Source organism: Aythya fuligula, chromosome 1 (assembly GCF_009819795.1).
Source record: "Aythya fuligula isolate bAytFul2 chromosome 1, bAytFul2.pri, whole genome shotgun sequence".
Lineage (NCBI taxonomy): Eukaryota > Metazoa > Chordata > Aves > Anseriformes > Anatidae > Aythya > Aythya fuligula.
Genome location: NC_045559.1, coordinates 68423943 through 68446381, shown reverse-complemented (window position 1 = coordinate 68446381; position 22439 = coordinate 68423943). Strand labels below are relative to the sequence as shown.

The 22439-nt window shown below is 40.9% G+C and overlaps 1 protein-coding gene across 1 annotated transcript in view; it reads right to left on the bottom strand.

The window, feature by feature from the left end:
- Positions 1-21362, bottom strand: part of AEBP2 (AE binding protein 2) — a 56006-nt gene extending 34644 nt beyond the window's left edge. Inside the window, exons 1-2 of the mRNA XM_032198601.1 lie at positions 20632-21362; positions 2130-2337 (exon numbers count right to left, since the gene is read on the bottom strand). Of these exons, the coding sequence (XP_032054492.1) occupies positions 2130-2337; positions 20632-21362 (939 nt within the window). The remainder of the gene's footprint in view (positions 1-2129; positions 2338-20631) is intronic.
- Positions 21363-22439: the final 1077 nt, after the last annotated feature.

Genomic DNA, 22439 nt, shown 5'->3' with positions numbered 1-22439 from the left:
TGTTTTAGTGCCTGCTGCTCATCAGTTTTAAGATCCCCCTGCAGCCACAGGATGGAAGTCTGGGATTGCTGTCAGCGCAACAGCTACATAACTATCTCAGAATTGCCACCATCAACTGCAAACTGCAGAGCACTCAAAGGGGAACAACAGATAGTTGAAACGCAATCCCCTCAAAAAACATCCGCTTGGTTTTACAACAACCCCCCAGAAACTCTAGCAAGGCTTCTTGTGAACCTGTCTAAAAATCTGAACCCAAAATATTTCTGGCAAAGTATTTCAGAAAAGTAAAATTATTTCATTAGTCTCCTGGGCTCTTCATTGTTCTGGCTTGGGCTTCCTGGGCTGGTTTAGAGCCATTATCTCAATATTAAGTTGAAAAAAACGCATTATAACCATAAAAACAATGTAATAAGCTTGCTTGTAAGTTCTCAAGAAGCAAATACTACAACTACTATCCTTAAAATTTATAGTCACTGAGTTGAGTAATAACCTGAAATCCTACCAAAACCACATGCTCTCTAACAACACTTAAACGCCTCGCCAGCAGGTGGCAGACAAATCCATGAAACCAAACAGCCAGCATCAGTCCCTTTCCACAGCATCTAGTGGAAGAACTTTTTGAAAAAGAAACCAACTCCACCACGGGGAATAAAAGTGTGAACTGAGGGCAATGCTCAGGCGGTTGTTTGGTGCTTCCAACAACTGTCTCATTCAGAAAGACAAAATACAGTTTAACATTTTCAATATGAAAATACCCACAAATCATGCCATATAATGTGAATGAGCAGAAAAATAGTACAAAAAATCTGGAAAAATCTTCCAATCACTTTTTAAGAAATTAAAAGGGGTTATGGATGGGACAAAAGTCATGCATTTACGTTGACAGACCCCAGGATACTGATACACCTCATCCATTTAATTGTCTCACATAGGATTCACATAGCACTTTTATAAAACTGTGAACAGAATCACTGAAATCTATCTCACGAGTGACTAAACTGCTGTCTCACTAGCTGAATGATTCCAGCTAAAGCTTGGACTTCAAGAAGAAGCACTAAATATCAAGCTAGAAGTGCAGTCATACCAAATAACATTAGCTAAATGCAACCAGTGAGTCACACCTGTCGCAGTGACACAATTACATAAAAAACTACATAATGCGATGCAAATATGCACCTTATTTAAGTCTCTTGTACCCTTAAGATAATACATAATGACCTAACATTTGACATATTCACATTTTAAAGAAGCAGCAAGACAAAAGTTGAAAATAAACATTATGTTAGGTTAAGAGTTGGTATTAGTTGTCCAAGAAGTTAAAGACATGCAATGTATAGCACTGAAAGCAGACTGCTTGTGTTTGATATAAAGGTAGTTTACTTGAAATATTCCAGGCGTTAAAAGTAATTTGGGAAGTTGGGAAGCAGGGAGTTCAGTACAGATTTGAAATTACGCTATTTGGAGAGGTGTTATAACATAAAATTGTGAGACCAACCCAAACTGCACCACTTGAACAGATATTAGACCAAAAGATATATGCTCATATATATACCTTAATTTAAAAAATAATACTAGATGCAGTTATATTGAAGGTGTAACATCCAAAGACCTGCTGTCAGTACGTACTACAAACTGAACTGTTTTGGTAAGACTTTGTACTCCCAAGATGACCAGTCTTACATCTGCCCTGTAATATATTCTGTTTATATATTATTTCTAATAAAACTATATTTGTAAAAATAATCATGAAATAACTTTGCCTGAGTTAATATGCAAAAGCACATACACTAGAAGTTGTAAGAAAATGAATTCCAAATATAAGCACTTAAAACCAGCATCTTCGGGATGCTGAGAAATTAGCAAATCTATCAAATATCCAATAAATTTAAACATTAGGAACATACTATATTCTTAAAGGTCGCCATTCTATCAAAACCACAGAACACCAAATCAAGCGTGTTATGGAAAACACAGCAGCTGCATGCTTAGTGCCACACCACTGAGGGCCCAATCTCAGTTGCCAGTAGCTAAACTACTGATACTTTATAACATAAAACATAAAATTTACTACTGTCACCACAGAATAAAACAACAGTAAAAAAGAGGGAGGAAAAATAATTAACACCAACCCCTCCTCGTTGACCATCCACATGTATGGAGCGAATGTGATCTGCCAAATCCGGGCTGGAGCTGAAGCAAGCATGGCAGTGGTCCCAACAACAGTTGTAAGCAATGCTCTTTGCAGAGGAGGCAGGAATTCCTTGCCCATTCATCATTACTGGAGTCGAACGCCCACTGGAAATTGTGCTGTCTACATCCATAATAGTGCTGCTTATGCTGTAAGAAAAGGAGACTGTTTGTATTTGTTACACATTAATGGAACATATAAAAACTGTAGCTCTTTAGGGCTTTTCATCAGATTAATTAAGACAGGATAAAAAGGAGACTTGAAACATATTATTACGGCTCATCACCTTAAATACAGTAAAATATTCAGTCAGGGCATAACCACTATCACTCCATAGTGTAACTTCTTCTGGACACTGTCAACAAACGGGAGAGCTGGAAAACTTTCTTCCCATTCACTGACTTGTGAGAAAATTGTTTGTTAACACGGTTATTTTTAAACAACATCAGTCGTTCATTGTTTTTGCTAAGCCTTTTTTTTTTTTTACCAGACATATATCTAGATCAGCATCCACAACTAACACTAAAGCCTTCAAAATAATACAGAAGTGAAGTTTTACAGAATGTTTAAGAGACTCCTGCACTTAACTCCAAGGCCCAGCAGCATGTCTATCACACATGTAATCTAAACTACTGAGGTTTTTGTTTGTCTTTTGACACTTTGCAGGGTCATTCTTATCAGCTATTCTGCCCTCAATCTCAGCAGGAAAAAAAAGCATGGAGTACTCTTTTCATATTAAGGCAAACAGCACAGAGACAGACAGATATTGTTCCTGGATAAAATAACTTAAAAAATAATATTAAAAATAAAAATAAAATTAAAATAATAGAATTAAAAAAATAGAATTAAAAATTAAGTAACTACTGACATAACTTTAAAAAAAAAAAAACTTCTAAACTTGCTCGTTGCCTTTTAGAACCCTTCATGTTTCTGTCTTCCACAAAGTCATAGAACTAAAGAACAGCTCGTCTTTGAGAGGACCTCAGGAGGTCGGTTGGTCCAATTCGCTGCTCGAACAGGACCAAGTGAGATCAGGCTGCTCATAGTCTCAAATGGTTAAGTTTTTTATGGGTGTTTTCAAAGGTTGGAGCTTCTGCTACCTTTCTGAACAGTTTTTCCAATGTTTGAGTAACCTAATTGTGTAGAAAGGGAAAAATTTCCTAGTGTCTCATCAGAATTTCCAGTGTTGTAACTTCTCATCTGTTGCCCTTCCATCTTTTTTAGTTGAACAGTTGATGACTGCCTTCTCCTTTCCTATGCAGTCCTAATCAGAACACTGAGAACAGCAATAAGCCTACCCTTCTTATTCTAAAACTGAAGAAACCCAATCTCTCAGCCTCTCCAGGTACAGGATTTGCATCAGCCTTCTATCTGTTTTGGAGGTCCTCTGCTGAACACTATCCAGTATGTCAGTATCTGGGATGAGCCCCAAAATAGACACAGTGATCCAGACACAGTCTTAATTGTGCCAAGTACAGAGGGAGAATCACTTATGTTGACCTGACATATACCCTTTTACTAACACAGCATGTGGCGGTGTTTTATGTAAGTGTCTTTAGATATCCTTTTGAGTGAAGTGCAAGGAAAAACAAACAAACAAAAAAAAAAAACTAATGCTGTTACTTTAAATGAACAGAATATCGTTTCCTATTCATTTCTAACTTTTATCATACATCTTTTTCTCCTTCTACCTCTTGTACAGATTTCTGTGCTAGAGCATTCTGCTTTTAAATGCATCAGTGCTGTTCCATATTTCTCACACCATTGCTGCTTACATACCCATTACTGTTGTATTACGTATTTTAAGATGGATGCAACAAAAACAGCATCATTACTCAAAACTAGAGCATATCATTAGGATGTTTGTTTCCTTGCTCTAAAACCCTTGACTAGCAATCTCAAATCATCTGTACTTTTTTCTTTTAAACTGTGCTAGCAGTTTTCCTGATGTTTCTGATGATTTCAAAAATCATAGTTTTCCTCGTTTGTGTTCTTCCTCTCCCGTCACCCACCATAGCTATTCCACTGCATTTCTCAATATCAAATTTATTTTTTACTAGGGAATGAAATAAATAAAAAATAACAGATTCCCTTTGCAATGCTTTCCCATTAAGATTTAGTTTTAACTACCCCAAGTAATTCAGTTTCATGAGCAAACTTTGATCTAGAAGAGCAAGCTACCAGTAAGGTAACACTATGGAAAATGCTGACTACCACTACCCAGACAACCCTTAGAAATCGCCTTCCAACTCATTAATCTCCTGCTATTATTAAAACTGAAAAGTTATTCTTAGGCTTTTGTTTTCCAAATTAATCCAAATGAGAAAGTTTTAGAGACCCTTTCAACAGGTTTAGACTTTAATAGAAATCTATCAAAAATAAACTTGCTAAATACTATACAAATACCATGCTTAATTTTTTATTTTTCAAAAAAGGTCTAACAATTTACGAGACATGCCTTCTCTCAAGTGAAAGCCATACTGGCACTTTCCTGCTACAGAGCATTTTACCATGTGCCCATGATTATTCTCCTCCATCTTCCATATCCTGAATACACCCAGCCACCCCACCTTCTTTCTTCTGCATTACAAGTAGTTGTCTTGGTTCCTTTCATAATGTAAGTTCACAATCTGTGACTAGTGATAAAGCAAAGGTGGCCAACAGAAGACTACAGATATGGTTTTGAATCTGTTCCACATTTCTGTCTTTCCCCAAAAGACTGTTTTATAATCATCAGAAACGTCCAAAAAAAAAAAAAAATGCAACTAACACAGAGTTGAAGTTACAGACCTAACAGCCACTAACTGCAAACTACTGAAATAGGCATTAGTACCTTTCTATGAAATTGTTATGCTTTAAGTGAAAAATACATTGCATTCAATTCCAATTTTCCCCCATGCCAGGCCCACTACAACAGATGCACCAAGGAACTGACATTCCTTCCTCAGCTGATACCTATGCCAAAAATTACCTCTGAAAGTAAAAATCAAGTTATGGAAGCAAAATCTACCAATGGGATGAAAAAGAAAATTATATAAATAACTTAATGCAGCTCCCACACACCTGAGTTCTAGAGTTACCCAAAGAGTTTCCACAAAATCAGCATTCAGGAGCAGCTTTGAACCCAGACCGACCACTTCTGTTGAACAAAGTAGCATTACATTGATCAAGGGTTCCAACAGGAAGTTGCTTAATGAAGGATGGCGAGGCACTACAGACACATTGCTCCTACAATAGCCCTCTCTGATCATTTCAGGGGAATAAAGAGCCCTAACTTTCTCACAGCTGAAAGGTACTAACCTACCAGATTTTAATCAGCGTTTCATGCGGGAACTCAAACTTCCAAGCTGTCAGTCCGTGTTTCACTGACAGCATTACTACCATTCCCCAAAACCCCACAAACAAGCCTGTTGCAAAAAGACTAAGCTGCAACATGGTGCTGGCAACCACAAGGACAGTCTCAGACTGGTTATTCAGATTAGTTCTCTCATGGGTTCCCTGCTTTTGAAGCTTGGTCTTGAGTGGGAAAGCAATTAAAAAGCACAGCCCAGTACAAGTTCTGTGAAGGATGGGTGCGTGCATGTCTGCATATGTGGTTTCACTAGTTCACAGGCATGTAGCACAATTAATTTCTAAGCTGCAAGGAAAAAAACTCATTGATCAACTTGTAGCATGAGAGAGGTTATTTCATATTATAAGCGCAATGCAACATACACTGACCTCCTCCAAACCATAGGTCTGCGTTTTTACAGCTCAGGAAATGCAGATATTCAGGCTTTTTTTTCCTTCAATATGCTATCCTACTTGTAGAAAATTATTCTTATTTTTGGAGAAAAATATGTAAAAGTTGGGACTAGAAATAATGATCCAGCCAACAACACAATGGGTAAGTTTATTAATGACAGGAGAAACCAGTAACACTTCAAGAGCCAATCTGGTTTTAACGGTTTAAATGTTTGCTTAGTTTAGTTCTAATAGCCTAAGTGCTTGCTAAAGGCTAACATTAGCGTTGCATCCCTGGAGGTTTTTAAGAGACGTGTGAATGTGCAACAAATGGACATGGTTTAGCAGCGGGACTCTGTAGGTCAGGCTGTCAGTTGGACTTGATGATGTTGAAGGTCTTTTCCAATCTAGATTATTCTATGACTCTAAGATCAAAATTTAATATTAGAGCAACTGGAATAAAAAGGTTGCCCACAGCACTTAAAATAAGAGGTAACGTACAGAATTTCTTGGAAGCAAAGGATGAAGTTTTACACTGGACTATGCTTCTATAGTCTATTCAAGAGATATAAAAAATTAAAAATAGGTAACTGAAATCCAGATGAGTGATAATAGGTCAATATTTAACAGAACGCCTTCCTTCCTTCTAGCTTGCTTAACCAAGACATTGGAAGTGCAGATGAATATTGCTGTAACAGAACCTACTATAGAAATAGGTTAATTGCTTATAAACCAAAACGGCCAGGGGTCACACAACCAGAGATCGCCATTCTCTGATTGTTCTTCTGACACGTTCCCGTAAAACGCAAGAAACTTGCTATTCTAATACATTCCTTTTCAAGAAATAACCATTTTTTTTTTTCCCCTCCAGAAGCAGCCTATTGCAGGTCATCAGCCATATAGTACTGCTTTACTCTAAAAACCTAGATTTTGGGGAGGTGTGGGGGGGAAGTAGGGGGTCTCTCTCAGTGAGTTCTGAGACACCTGGGAAAGAGGTAAAGCCTACGAAGAGAATCCATAAAATACCTAACGACCAGCAACATCTGACATGTTGTATACAGCTTATGCATATGTGCTTTTTCTCTAGCAGGCCATATGCTGAGGAAGTATCAGGAAGCTTTTCACAGAAAAGTTCACAGTATATACGGCATCAGAGAAGACACTTGACTTGGAAGGTCATCTGCTCTTCAATTGCCATTTCAAGATAAAGGAGAAAAATGATGGTAGGTTTCATAATCAAAACGGTGGCTGCTGCTGAAGTCTGTCAAGAACTCACTGCAATACTTTTTGCTAGATCTGCTGATTTACCTACCCACTGTGTCATTCCTCTGGACTTCAGAAAGGACACAAGAGCAGGACGCTCAAGTGGGTAAAATGCATGCACATGTTCCAACATTTTATCTAGCCCACTTCAGTATTTTCCCAACGTGAAGCATGGCAACCCAGCCCAAACAGGGCTGGACCACTATGGCAGTGTCTGTTTATCTTTCAATCTCTGAATAGGGATTTCCAATCCAATCTGACGCTATCTGCTTAGCACGACCCAAGAAAGGGAAAAGTCCTGTAACAAAAGGGAAGGTAATAATGGAAAGTACATCTCCTGCTCTGCTTTCTTCTTGCTTTCCCATCTGAAATCTACACCTCCAAACAAGGAACTAATAACATGAATCAAGAAGAGAACAGAAAAAAAGTGAAGAAAGCAGAGACATTCTGGAAAACCAGAGATTAACATATATATATATATAAACAAACATATTTTAGGTAAATAATTTAAAGCAAGCTTTCCCTTGCCACCCACCCCCCCCCCCCCAGTCCTTTTTCCCCTCGCCAGGAGATCTGTTTAAATCCTGACTGCCACTATCAAAGCAGAATGACACTAGTCGAATTTAAGGGCTTGTGGCATTCCCCTATTGCTAGTGACAGACAGGTCTGGGTTTGCTCCCAAGCTGTAAGCAGGCTCCAGCTCTATTGTAATGGATCTATAGACCATAGCCTGATGAAGAACATTAGACATTTGAGTTTCAGAGAGTTCAACTCAGAGGTCATCCCAAACAATAGAGCATCAAAAACAGTCACTGCTGGAGAGAGCCTGCATACACAATAGCTGTTTTTAAGAAGCACCATTCAAAAGACTGACTAATTACTAAAATTTAAAACTGTTACAGCAAGCACAACAACATAGTCTTCCAGTTTGTTATTCCCCACTTTCATCCTAATCCAAGCATCAGAATCAACCTGAAGTAAAAAAAAAAAAAAAAAAAAAAAAAAAAAAAGTGAGATTTTTAGGACCAAATGCCAATCCAAAATGCCTACTAAACCACTACCCAATTTTTACCAAGCCTGTAAACGCTGGCAAACAATGCCTTCCTTCCAGATGCAGCAAGGTAGAACTGAAAATACAGTCTTCTCAGAAGAGCTGGACCTTTTCTCCTTCTCCGATTTTTCCTATATTAAGATCAACAGCTTTGAAATGAAACTGACATTTAAAGTGCATTCATTAAGCAACATAATTAATGTAAGCTGAAGTAGAGGAATCGTTACCTCAAAGGCTGTTTGAGGTCTTATTTTTACATTTTACCTCTAGCTAAAAATAATCACCTTGATAACGAGGATGTATTAAGGTTTTTTCTTAAGCATCACTTTCATGTTAAAACATTAGTACCTGCACAGTCTATGGTGTATGTGAACCAAATGCATCTTGCTGCTTAAATCCAGTCCAAACTGCATTTAAGAACGATCCTGAAACTAAAGCCTTAGCAATAGCAGCTTAAAAACTTGGTAGAAGTTAGCAGCCATTTCTACCTTATAAAGAGAACACACACAAAAAGTTCTTCAAGCATTTTCAGTCCTGGCTTGTTATTCTTCTTTAAGAATTTGAGTGAAATTAAGCCATTGTTGGAGTCATGTAAGTACAACTGTTCCCTTTGAGGAAAGAAAAAAAAAAAAAAACACTCCAAATTCTTCCCAATTTAAGACACACAAATTTCCAACCACTTCGCTTACCACATTCACATTTGGGTACTAACTGCTGTATACAGTTAAACATGAATGAAAATGTAACGAGCCTGTGATTTGCATTGTGAATGCATTCAAGAAAATGGTGTATTGCACATCATTCCTGATGCACGCTTAGCTCACCAAGGAGACTGATTTCCTCACTACTGCAAGTAATCCCTTCCATTGAATTTAATGAATGAAATGTCCCAAATTTTTTCTTTCCCTTTTTTGTTAATCTTTCAGAACAACAGACAGTAGGAGTCTAGAAAGAGTATCAATTTAAAAAAAAAAAAAAAAAAAAAGGCAGCAAGAACAGCATAATTGCATTTTTACTTTCCATGAACCCTCATTAGACAGTGGGCACTTCAAGAAATAGTAGAGCCAGGCACCAAACACATGCACAAAAGCCCAATCAATTTACTATTATATTTTTAATGTCTGCTAGACATACTCCCTCTAGACCTTAACTGAAGTAACCTTCCCTCAGGCAAAATTCAGACCCAACAGATGGGCCTTATACCATGCCCTTGAGGGTCAACAAGCAGTTCAGCCTGATCAACAGGAGCTCATTGCAGAGCTACAGTACCTCCACTGAGAATGCTCAGCCTCCAGTCCCCAGATGTTCAGTACGTAAGCAGAGGACCCAGATGATTTCAGCTACCACCAAGGGAAATGACTTGACAGATCCTATAATAAATAAACTCATCTTGTAATGGAACAAATTTAAAACCAACATAGACTTCAGGGAACACACACTGCAGTGTTGCTAAAAACACTGCAGAATAGCCATCAAGATGCACTGTGACTAATGAATCTTTTAAAAGTTTCTTCTGAACTACACAATGATGAAGTCATAAAGCATCAAATCCACAGAATACTGCCTCTGACTAGACAGAAGCATAATTAACATTCAAGAATCCAAATACTGTGAACCTCACTGGAAGTAGGTGGCTATTTTAAAGATAAAAAATACCCTGCTAGTTTCTTTAGCTTTCACTAGCTTGTGAAGTATATTGTTATTTGCACAAAGTTTCAGTCATTTTGTTCCAATTCATATGAGACAAATTACAAGACTGAACTGAACACTCAAGAAACTTAGAATAATGGAAAACTCGTGAATGACAGGTATTTCTTACAACAACTTCAAGGGTTAAAACCTGGAACTCCTACAGAAAAGCTTTTACAACATGGAAGACCAAATCACAATTAGGTACTAATCCCCACACAAAACAAACAGCACCAATCACAATCATTCCGTTACAAATGCCAATTCAAAACAGAACAAAAATTGAAAGGAAAAAACTGACTCGCATAGTGACACACCTGAGTACTACATAATCTTCATTTCACCAGGACAAATCAAGAGTGAAAAGAAACACTTCAGTAGTTACCTCATTTCTAAATCCCTTTTCAAGGCAGGGTGTAGAAGTCTGGGGCACAGCTTGGACCAACAGACCAGTTCCACAAAAACTGCAGGCCACCTAGCAGTTTCTCAGCTTTCCGAAGCCAGCAAGTTCAAAGTGATTTACACTTATTATTTCCTATAGAATTCCTATGTAATCAATGGACAGGTGAAGATAAATCCTCGAAGTATGAAAGTGATCACATGATGAACCCTGAGCTCCCATCCTTGATGGGATACATCTGTACTGCATCTGCATATTATTTTTTATATAAATCTCTTATCACTTCCAAACATAGGAGCAGCTATATATTCTCCAAGCATCACCACATGATTACCTTTTGCCTCTTTATGTTCTGCTCAACAATAGAAACTGCAAAGCAAAGCTGTTAGAAACTGAAGTAGGACAAACATTGTTCAAAAGAGCTAACAATTTCAGTTGTAAATACCAGAAAATGCTAAGTTAGCTCTGACATGAAAGCAGAGAAAGAATAAATAAAGCTTTGCATTAATATTTAACTTCTGCTGACTTGTATGAATATCAAGTAAACTTTACTACCAACCTCTTCACAGTGTTAGTATCAGAACATCAACATAATGATTACCAGTATTTAATAAAACACAGTTCACTTTGCTTTATGCTCTCCAAATGAACATGTCAATTTAAGAGTGAGATTAAAGCAGATCCAAAGAAAAAAATGAGAGCTCACAAAACATGAGCGACCACTATGAGCCAGCAACAGAGTGAAGAACTTTAACTCTTGTCTGATCTTTTTTTGTTCCTCTTTCCACCTTTGGCAAGTTCAGTAATTTATGATATATCTACATATGTAACACATATTTCTACTACTAAATTTGCAGGATTATCAATTTAACTCCCCAAATCAAACATTTGTGTTCCACAAGGAAAACAGCTCCCCTCATGTTAATGAATGTAGTTTGACTGCAATATTAAGATGTCATGATGGTTTGCTGCTCCCAGAGGCTGTTTTTTTGTTGTGTTTTTTTCCTCCATTTATCCAGCAAGTAATCCAAATAGAATTTTTGAAGTTGAAATAGCTTAATCTACCCGCATTTCTGAGCTTTCCTATTGATTCTCCTTAGAACACATCCAAAACCATTTCATGACTGATAATGATCAGTTTTTGAATTCAAAAAAAAAGCTACCAGAAGAAAAAATAGCATATGGAGATAAACCATCATCAAAACAAAAATGGATTGCAGAATACTAAATGGCTGCAGAAGAATAAGATCATTCATATAGCAATAAGAAATGAGCATATATGGCTGAAAACAAGCCAAAATTACATAAAGTAAAAGTCCACTACCATGTTTCAAGCACCTAAGAACTTGTGCTTCTGAGTCATTTATGCTTTTTGTTTGTTTTTAACTCAAACCTATGTTCACACAGATGAAGTTATTCTAACACAAGTTTTTCAAAATGAAAAAGGCTTAAGCATTCTGCGGCCTTGAGTCCTGCATGCAGTTTTGGGTGCAACAGTATAAGAAAGATCTAAAACTGTTAGTATCCAAAGGAGGACTACAAATATGGTGAAGGGTCTGGAGGGGAAGACATATGAGGAGCGGCTGCAGCCCCTTGGTTTGTTCAGTCCACACAGAGCAGGCTGAGGAGAGGCCTCATGGCGGCCTGCAGCTCCCTCATGAGGGGAGCAGAGGGGCAGGCGCTGAGCTCTGCTCTCTGGGGACAGTGACAGGACCCAAGGGAACGGCATGGAGCTGGGACAGGGGAGGGTCAGGCTGGGTGTAGGGAAAGGTTCTGCACCCAGAGTGTGGTCGGGCACTGGGACAGGCTCCCCAGGGCAGTGGTCATGGCACTGACCCTGCCAGAGTTCAAAAAGAATTTGGACACTGCTGTCAGACACAGGGTCTGGTTTTTGGGCAGTCCTGTGTGGAGCCAGAAGTCAGACTCCATGTCCCTTGTAGGTCTCTTCCAACTCAGGATATTCCATGATTCTATAATGCTATAAATCAATCCTGAAAGCAAATCTGGAAAACTATTTATTGAGTATCTGTATAGGTATCTGTAGATTACTAAGAAATCTACATAGTGGAAAACAAGAAGTCAGGGAGATAGTTTTATTTAGTGTGACTACTGGTAATATTAACATTTGTTTGAAGTTTTTTGAAGCAACAGCTAATTTTAGAGTAAACCCATTTCGAGATTAAATGTAAATACCTGGAAAAGGGAGCAACACTGCAAACATTTCAGTTTGATGGTATAAAACTGGGAGAAGATAGAAAAGCTCTTCAAGATAGAGAAATCAAAGAAACTTAAAATAACAAACATGTACAGGAAACAAAACACGACTGAGAAAGCATGTTATGAATCACCACCTCTCTAGAGCTGTTTCCACTCTCTCTAATCACCTACTTTGATTATTTAGATTGTCAGCCCTAGAATATTTGGGTTATGTATTAATTTAACAAAACCAGTTTTTCATCTAAGCTGTAGTATACAGAGGAACAGATGATATTATAAGGAAATTTGGAATGCAAAGTGTCAGAAGAGCACTGAGAAACTACAGCAGGTTAAATGTGTGTGCCTTGTGATACAACAGCAAACGTATGCAAAAGCATTACACAAATCAAGAAACTGTAAGTGGTTCTGCCTTAAAGATACAAATAACACTGACTTTCATTTCTGGGAAACAATTCATCTTCAACCTGATTATCACCTTCAAAAGTTAAGGAACAGCAACAAGTGTTTCATCATTTTAGATCTTCACTGAAACGCAATCAGTAGTTAAAAAGAAAGTGTCACTTCTTTTAGCATGCTTTCCATTCTAAGAACCATGATTAATACAAAGTGGAAATAAAAGCCTTCAGGTATAGCGTTAAGGAAATTCCACCATATGTTACCATTACTGTCCCATTCACAGGATACCCATCCCCACTCCTGAACATCTAACTTAAAAAATAAGCAGAAGACAACCAGAAAAAAGGATGAACAAGTCCCAGAGGAGATGCAAACCTCTCCTCCAATTTCAGTTACTGTTGTTTGACTGCAGAAAAATACAGACAGGACAGTCTTCTATGAAATAGCAACTTCATACGTCAGTGAAGAGTTGCTACTTCTCAAGTATTAATCAGGCATCAAAAGCAGAGAAACCAGTGGAGTTTTCCTTCTCCAACTCATTCAGTTCATAATAGAGAGGTCATAATTATGGTCTGATTCTGTTCCACTCGATGCTAAATTAACAATTTGTAAAATTTGTCTAATATACAGTTTGGCATGCAAATCAGCCCCAGGAAATCTACCAAAGAAACACCAGAAGTATTTTTATTTCAAAAAAAAAGTTTACAATTCTCTGCTTACTACGTAATGAAAGTATTTCCTTAAGATCTTTTATATCTGAAGCCTTACTTACAACACAAACTATAATGATCAAAATATGGACCTCACTGCAATTTTGCAGGGGAACTGCTAATTTGTACAAGATGCTACATGGAACAACATTAATCTTAACAGTAACTGGAAAACCTTTATTTGTATTCTTATTGAAGTATACTTCATAAATGATACTACCCCTAATATGTGACAATAATCTTGTCTTTTACAGGCCTCTAAACCCAGATCACTTAGGTTCACTTTACTGATACTTCACAAGCTTGTTTGGATTATAGCTGCCTTACATAGTGCATCATGATGACTACATGACTTTCAAGATGGTATCAAATTAAATTTTTTGGTTTTATATCACTATCGAATATCTTAGCATATGCCTTAAGTAATACTCTATTAACGAAAGTAACCAGTACAACTACACAAGTAATCAACTGAAGTTTAGCAAATGATAGTTAAGAAATTAAATTTTAGTGTAAAGAGAACCATGTAGAAGCAAATCAGACATAGAAAACGAAATCCCAGACTGCCTTTTTTTTTTTTTTTTTTGGCATTTTACTACCACGAAGGGAAAAAAGCATACCACATCTTGAGTGAGAGGCTGAAGATTTCTTTCCCCAATGATTTATTTTTTAGTTTTGCAGAATCACAACCTGATTGTGAACACCATCTTAATACATCATAAAACCAATGATAAATAGCAGGCATAACAGAAAATATAAACATTCCATAAGGAAAATTTATCTGAACATGTTCATTTTCTAAATATCAACAACTCTGGACATTAAGCATATAAAATGATAAAGAGGAACCAATTACATAGCTGGATAGCAAAACAAAAAAAAATCTCTAACTTGAGAAAGTTTCTAAAACTACCACTTTTTTTTTTTGGCAAGCCTTTTTTTTTTTTTTTTTTTTTTTAAGCAAGAGGGGTAATGGTGAAAAAAAATCTGCTGCTCAAGGTAGATAGATTTACATTCCCACCTATTTCCCTGCAATTTACTTGGCTCCTCTACAGCAGGCACTGATTTTTCATTTCTTTTAGGTTAAGTTCTCACTTTTTCCTCAGGCTGTTAGGTATAATTCACTCCCTATCGTACCAGAAAAGTTTTCTGCATGCATCTCACTTTTTCCCCTTGCTGGAAACCCCTATTCCAATCTCAAATGCTCTATCTGCTCCCTTCTAAGCTATGTCCCCACTTTTCACCCAATAACAGCCGGAACTACTACTACCACAACACACTGGGGTCTGCACTTACTCCCATACTGCCACATTCCACGTCAGCTCTTCATACTGCTCATTCCCCCACCATTATTCCCTAATTGAGCATGTTTTATTTCTGTTTTAATACAAACAAATATATAAAGCTATTGGAAAATATGCAGATCTGAGTAACACCAGCAAAAGTAGAATATTTTTACTGCATTACCCAAGAATTTTGATCTGTGAGCAGCTTCAGAAATGCACATCACACTTTTCCCAAAGATGCTCAGGCTGCATGCAATATGCAGCTTAACTGGAAAGTGTGTGTTGGGTGTGGAGGGCGTTGGAAATCAACGCAGCTCCTTCCACTTCTGCCTAGGAAATCCCCTAAAGTTGCTCACCAGTAAAAACCTCACATTCAAGAGTTGCCAGACTTAACCGTGTCACAAAGTTAAGCAAAACGCACGTAGGCCTGTGTGAATGTACAAACCCAACATAAAAGTCATACCAATTATCTCTCACACTGAATAGGAAATTATTTCTCAAATTCTATGAAGTGTATTTAAATATTACTACAAACAGTTCATTACAGCAAGCTCTTTCATCTAGTCCGCAAAAAGACCTCATGTTAACCACTCAATTATACCAAGCAACAACTCTAGTAATAAAGATACTAGCTGTTTAAAGTTTCTCGGCTGTTTTGTCTTCCCATCAAAAGCTATTTTCTTCAATGCCAGAAAGGACTGAGCATAACAATTACAGAAACAGTGTTTTTATTCTGCAATTTGAAAGCAAATAACAACAAACGCAGACAATACTGATATAATTTTCAGCAGAATTTTGGGATCTTGTGGAATCTCCTATGCAGCCTACTGTAACACATCAGTATTACACACATACTACAAAAATTTAATGACTTAACCACCTTGCCATAAGCGTTAATGAATGATTCTTCACTTCCTGGATAGGAACAAGTGAGACTATGCAGCAGAGAGGCCTGAAGCACTTTTTAATCTGGTCACATGGATACATGAAGCATACCTATTAGTACCATATGCCTTCCTGATTATATTTCAGTTTTACTATTCTGCCTTCATAAACATCACTCTTACAATTCATGTGTCACTGCCTAGCCTGCCTTGAAAATTACTCGCTTTTGAAGGTTTAAAAATGAGATCAAATAAGAACTGCAATAAGAACTCTAAAGAACTAATTTTTAAATCAGCACACATATTAGAATGCTGACTACATCTTCATTTTAAACAAGGTCAAAAAACTAAGGCTAGATTCTGGATTCTTCATCTTTTCATCTACATCTTATTGTTCAGTCTGTTAGTTTCACTCTGCCTTACTCCATTCTATATAAAGAAGAAAATAAAAATCTTAAGCTATAAAAAGAAGAACAAAAATCTTAAGCATAAAAATGTTTATTATTAAAGAAAACCTTCCTTGAAATGGGCATTTTCAAGTCTGAGCGAAGAGCTGCTCACCTATTACACTGGGACAGAATATTTCTAGAAGCATTCTACGCATCTGTGTGATAAGATAGTTAAGTTTCCTTGAATGTTTGTTTTAGTTGGGTTCTCTTAGAAAGCTGAGGCTTATGTTGTCACATCGTCAGTCCCTCCCAATAACTGATTTCAGGGGCAAGTAACGATAGAGGTGAAGAGGCTGAAATCGGCTGTTCTGTAAAAAAGACTGCATCTAAGGAAGAGATTGCTGCACGGGTCAAGCAGCCACCTGTTAGGTTTGGCCTACCAGCTACTCAGTGAGCACTCATGTGCTTGGTCAGGAGAACAGCACGTGCATGCCTGAGGCTGAAACATAATTTCAGTACCTCTTACCTTGTTACCTGGTCAGTCAGAGGAGGGAGCAAAGGACAAACTTCTAAAGAAAGTTAAAGATGATGTAAGAACAAAAGACCAGGGATAACTTCTAAGCAAACTACACAGCAAATTCACAAGGGTTAAAAAAAAAAAAAAGTCATATGATATTTTAACTTCTGCTAAACATCTTACTACAACTGCAAGGTCTACCACTGCTCTAAATCAAACAACCTGATAATAGAATTATTTCAGATTTAAATACACTTCCTAATAAGCTTTCAACCTAACAACATTTAAACAATTTCAGCAACCTAAGTGTTTTTAAGTAAATATTGTAGTTCAGCAGTAACTGAGCTGCAAACACACTTTCACTGCATTCACATCTGCTATTTAAACCAAAATCCCTGCATACACTTATGTCTAGCTTTACAGCCCAGTGATGAGCTCAGCTACGTATTTTTTTTTTTTAAATAATCAACTAAACCATTATTTTTGCTTTTAAAGGAATAACAAAAGTTTCTTAGCATTGTAGAAAGATTATTTGCTTGCTCCAAAGGAATGTATCCATCCTTTCAGTACTCGTCTGAAGTTGAAGAAAGGCACAAGAAAATTACCAGCATTCACATGCTGATAACAGCCTTAGTCCTAACTGTAAATCTGGAGGATAACTAGACCTGAATGCAGCCCATTATTAGTGAGACAGGCTGATCTGAGCTCACTCAAAAATAGTAGGCAAACTTTAGCACAGTAACGGGAACACGGCATGGTTCCCAGGAAAAACCTGGGCCTGGTATCTCATTGATCTGTAATCGTCTCAGAGTTATTGCACTGAACTCTCCCTACTGATACCACTGAGCTGAAAATGCCACCTGGTTATCTTAGGTATCAGTTTGTTTTTTTTTTGTTTTTTTTTTTTTGGGGGTGGGGAGAGAGTGTTTAAACCTGCTTTAACACAACAAAGTCCAACTATGTGCATGAGAAAAGCTAGTTAAAATTCACCCCAAATTTTAGGGCATCAGTATTTAACAGGTAAAAAAAAAATTGGGGGGTTGGACCCGATGATCTTTTGAGGTCCCTTCCAACCCCTTCGATTCTGTGATTCTGTGCCATTTGTACCTTGTATTTTTTCAAAGGTTTACAGATTTCCTAGAGTAATGCACCAAATTATTTATTCTCTATTAGCAGATAACTGTCAACATACTTGCAAAACATTATTATCAGAAGTAGCTGAACAGTAGCTACATCTCGATTACATGCAAGCTTTCCTGTTCAGTTTTAGATGTAGTTTGTTTTGTAGTTCATTCCACTAAAACAAATTCAAACAGACAACCCATTGATAATTAAAGAGAATGATAAAGGCTGTATGCAGAGAGAGAGGAATTTGATCACTTAAGGAATTCAGGCGCTCTCACCACACCCTCTTATTTAATCAAATTTTCTAAAGAGGAAACAAGAAAAAAATCCCAAGCCTAGAGGCATGATCTGAATGCTCCCAAACCTGCCTACACCAGGCAAACCTTTACCAAGTACACCCTTCTGCCACCTTCCTCTTGCTTAACCTAGGGACCGTGAATTCAAGCGTGTTAGCGCAACCTCCCTCTCTCCTCCCTGCCTTGGGTAATCTTGCTGTGCCACACTCTGTGAGACAACATGGCACCAAGTTTCTTAGGACTTCAGAGACAAAAAGTTAGATTCTTCATTCAGGACACAGGTAGACAGCAGAGATCACAGACTGATGTCCAATATACTATTCATGTAAGACATTTCACAGATAAAACATCATTCTCCAGTACTTACAGAATTTATACTTCAATGCGATGTGACCAAACCAATGAACGGTCAAGCCTTTAAGGAATTTAATACGTTATCATAAACCTGCATCTCCACCTCTACATCCAAACTGTTCCCAGCTTTTCTGCATATTTCCTACCTTTCCCAACACTCTGCTTGTCTGGTTGATCATCCTAAGGACACACATTATGCTCTCAGCAGCTGATAAGGGGCAGCTATCATTTGTATCAGTAGGCCAAGTGACTCGTTGGACTACGCATAGCAAAAATATTAATGCAGTCTACCACACTGCAGCAAGGAGCGTACGCAAAACATTTTTATTTTTTATCACCAGGAATAAATGGCACTCTGTTTCCTACCCAACTCAACAAGCAGGCTGTGAAACTACACTACACAATTCCCTCTCAGCATCTCTGTTTTCAGCATGGAAGTTCCAAGATGAAACTTCGCAAAGATTAAAACCAAAGACGCAGCCCTCGCTTAAACCACTAGGCACAAAGAATCTCACTCAGCAGCTCAATTTGCACCAATGGTACTGGAAAGGAGCAACGAAGAGTGCACACACAGATTTAATTGTGCCACTATAACAAGAGAAGCATGAAAACAATGACAGAAAAAGAAACGTACACTAGCTCTGGAGTGTACAAGCAAAAAGTAATGGGGTTGTACCGCCAGAAAACCCATGCAACTAATTTCTGTTTTTTCCTTAACCTATAAATTGACATGACTAAAAAACGGTCGAGATTAGCACCGAATTTGATGAAAACAATATATATATATATATATATATATATATATATATATATATATATATATATATATATATATCTTAAAATTCAACTATATACCTTTTGTTTCTCCAGAAATCCATATTTATGGGATTTCAAGTAAAAAAAATTCAGCTTCCAAAAAAAAAAAAAAAAAAAAAACCACCACCTTCCTATCTTGCACAAGTTTGAAAGAATGAAAACGTAACACTTGTGAGTCCTGAAGCCTCAGAAGTCAGGTGGAAACCAGAAGAACCATTTTTTTTTTTTTTTTTTCCCTTTCTTATGGTTTTCAGGCAATTATACAGTTTTGGGGAACTGACTCATGGGGCTTTTGTTTGTTTGTTTTTATCCCTTGAGGTTAGATCTAGTGATGTCACACTTCGGCAGCATGGGTATTTCTCTAGCTACTCAGAATTTGACCTAACATATTTAAAGAAAGTGTCTGGGCCAAAATACGTAATTCTTCACAATTAATAATGAAACCTTCTCAAGAAAAGTAACAGAACTGTTTGTACTAACTCACTCTACAATGAAGCCTGATACTTTCTTAATGCTAAACTGAAATATCTAAAAAAAAAAAATTGAAGTTTCTTAAAGTATTTGAAAGGACTTACTAGCAAAGGGAGTGACAAAATTCTATTCCCACACCCATTTTTCATTCAGTTTCCCGTCTGCCAAATAAGCCATATCACACGCACCCAAAAAAGCCACTAGCTAAGTCGTGTTCCTTGAAATGCTCAACTTCGTGGGCTAAACGAGACCTGAAATGCAGAACTCAGCCATGTGTGAGAAGCTGCTTGTGCCTTCCCACGAGAATCAAGCCGAAGTCACAGCAGCAAAAGACACGTACCTTCAGGACGTGGTAAGTAAAGGAGTAACCTTTAAAATTTACTCATTCAGAATTGATCCAAAAAGGAGTCTGAGCCTCAAATTACCAAGCCCTGCTTAATGCAGCACATGCTAATCACCCGCGCGTGCCTAGTGCTGAAAGGCCGGTCCCTCTCCTGTTGGCTGCAGCGGGATTTTGCCCCAGGCAGGAGGGATCCCCGCTCCCATTTGAGCCCGGAGCGGGCAGGACCCGTGCCCAGCGCCTCCCCTCCCTCCCCGCACCAGGGCGGCCTGGCGGGGCGCACGGCACGACCCGCGGGACCCCCGACAGCAGCTCCCCAAAACAGCACCGAGGCTGCTCGGGGAGGGGGGAGCATCGCCCCGGGGACCCCTCGGGGCTGCGGGCGGGCGCTCCCGGGGCAGGGTCCGGCCCCCCCCACCCCACTCCACTCCACCCCACCCCCCGGGCCGGCGCTGCGAGGCGGGGAGGCCCCGCAGGCCATGGCGCCTGGCCGGGCCCGGCGGGCCCCGCACTGACCTGTCCTCCGAGTCCATGCGGCTCAGGGGCTCGCCGTCCGACGACATCTCCAGGCTGCCCCGCCGGCCCCCCGACGTGGCGCTGCAGCTGCTGCTGCCGCTGCCGCCGCCGGTGCCGGTGCCGTAGCCCTCGTCGCCGCCGCTGGACACGCTGCTGCTGCTGCTGGAGCTGGAGGAGCTGGAGCTGCTCCCGCCGCCGCCGCCGCCGCCGCCTCCGCCGCCGCCGCGGCCCAGCCCGGCCTCCTGGCTGCCCCGGGGGCCCTTGGGCTCCTCCTTGGCGTCGGCCTCGCTGCTGCCGCCGGGGCTGAGCGAGCGGGTCTCGTCGCTGCAGCAGCCGCTGCTCGTGCTGCCGCTGCTGCTGCCCACCAGGCTGCTCGCCTCCTCCTCGCCGCCTTCCTCCTCCTCCTCTTCCTCCTCCTCCTCCTCGTCTTCCTCCTCCTCCTCCTCCTCTTCCTCGTCGTCCTCGTCCTCCCCGTCCCCGGCCTGGCTGGCGCTCTCCGGGCTGGGCTCCGACATGCTCTCCGCCTCGCCGTTCAGCAGCAGCAGCGGCTCCGGCTCCGCGGCGGCCGCCACCGACGACGACGACGACGACGAGGACGAGGGCGACGACGAGGAGCCGCTGCCGGCGGCGGCGACAGCGGCGGCAGCCGCCACCTCCTCCTCCTCGGCGGCCGCCGCCTGGCCGGGCAGCAGCCCCTCCGGCTCCGCCATGTCGCTGCGAGCGGCCGCCATGGCGCCTGCCAGTCGCTAAGAGCCGAGCGGGGCCGGGCGCGCGCGCGCGGCCGGCGGCGGGGGCGGGCGTGCGGCCCGGGCGCGCGTGCCCGGCGTGCGCGCGGCCGCGCGCTCTCGCTCCCTCGCGCGCTCTCGCCCGCCCGCCCGCCCTCCCTCCCTCCCGCCCTCTCTCTCTCTCTCTCTCTCTCTCTCTCTCTCTTCCCCCCCTTTACTCCCGCCCCGCGCCCTCCTCACCCGCACAATCGCGCGGCGGCGGCGCGAGCCGCAAAGAGGAGGGGCCGCAGCGCCGCCAGCGCCGCACGCGCTACGGGAGGCGCCCGGGGACAAACAACGGGCGGAGGGCGGGGCGGTGGCGCCGCGAGGGGCGGGACCGCGGGGAGGGGGCGGCAACGGGCGGGGCGGGGCGAGCCAACGGCCCCAACGGCCGGTCCCAACGGCTCTCGTGTGGGACGGGGCGGACCCGGGCTGGATGCTGGGGTCCCGAGGCGGGGAGCTGCGGGCTGAGGGGAGCGGGCGGCGGCGGGAGGGAGGGAGGGAAGGAAGGAGCGAGGCGCCGCGCTGACGGGACGCGGGGTGACCGCAGGGAGGGACGGGGCCCGCGGCCGGGCCGTGGCAGCGCCCCGGCGAATCATCAGAAGGCGAGCCCGGCCGAGACACAAAGGAGGCAGAAAAAGGGTTTTTCAGCGGCGCTGGCAAAAAGGAGCGAGGAGGTCCCACTGCGCAGCCGGGAGGGAGCGGGGAGGGTGAGCCAGACGCCGCCTCAAGCCTCCATTTGCTGCGAGGAAACGCTGTGTGGCTGCGGGGCAAAGCGGCATGGCCGAAGGTGAATGCAGAGCACAAGCTGCTTGGTTTGAGTGGAAGTAAACACAAAGAGTTTAACGTGCTAAAAGCGAGGGGGCTGGTTTTGTCTCTTAAACCCGAGGTGGAGGTTGTTAACTTGGTTGAGTTGGGAATTGTGCCCTCTGAAGGAAAAAATAGCTATGTACGTGTAAAGTGAGTGATAAATGAACAGAATGGTTGCCAATCCTATACAAGACTATCGGGGGGGAAAAACAAAAAAATTGAAAAATGAAGACA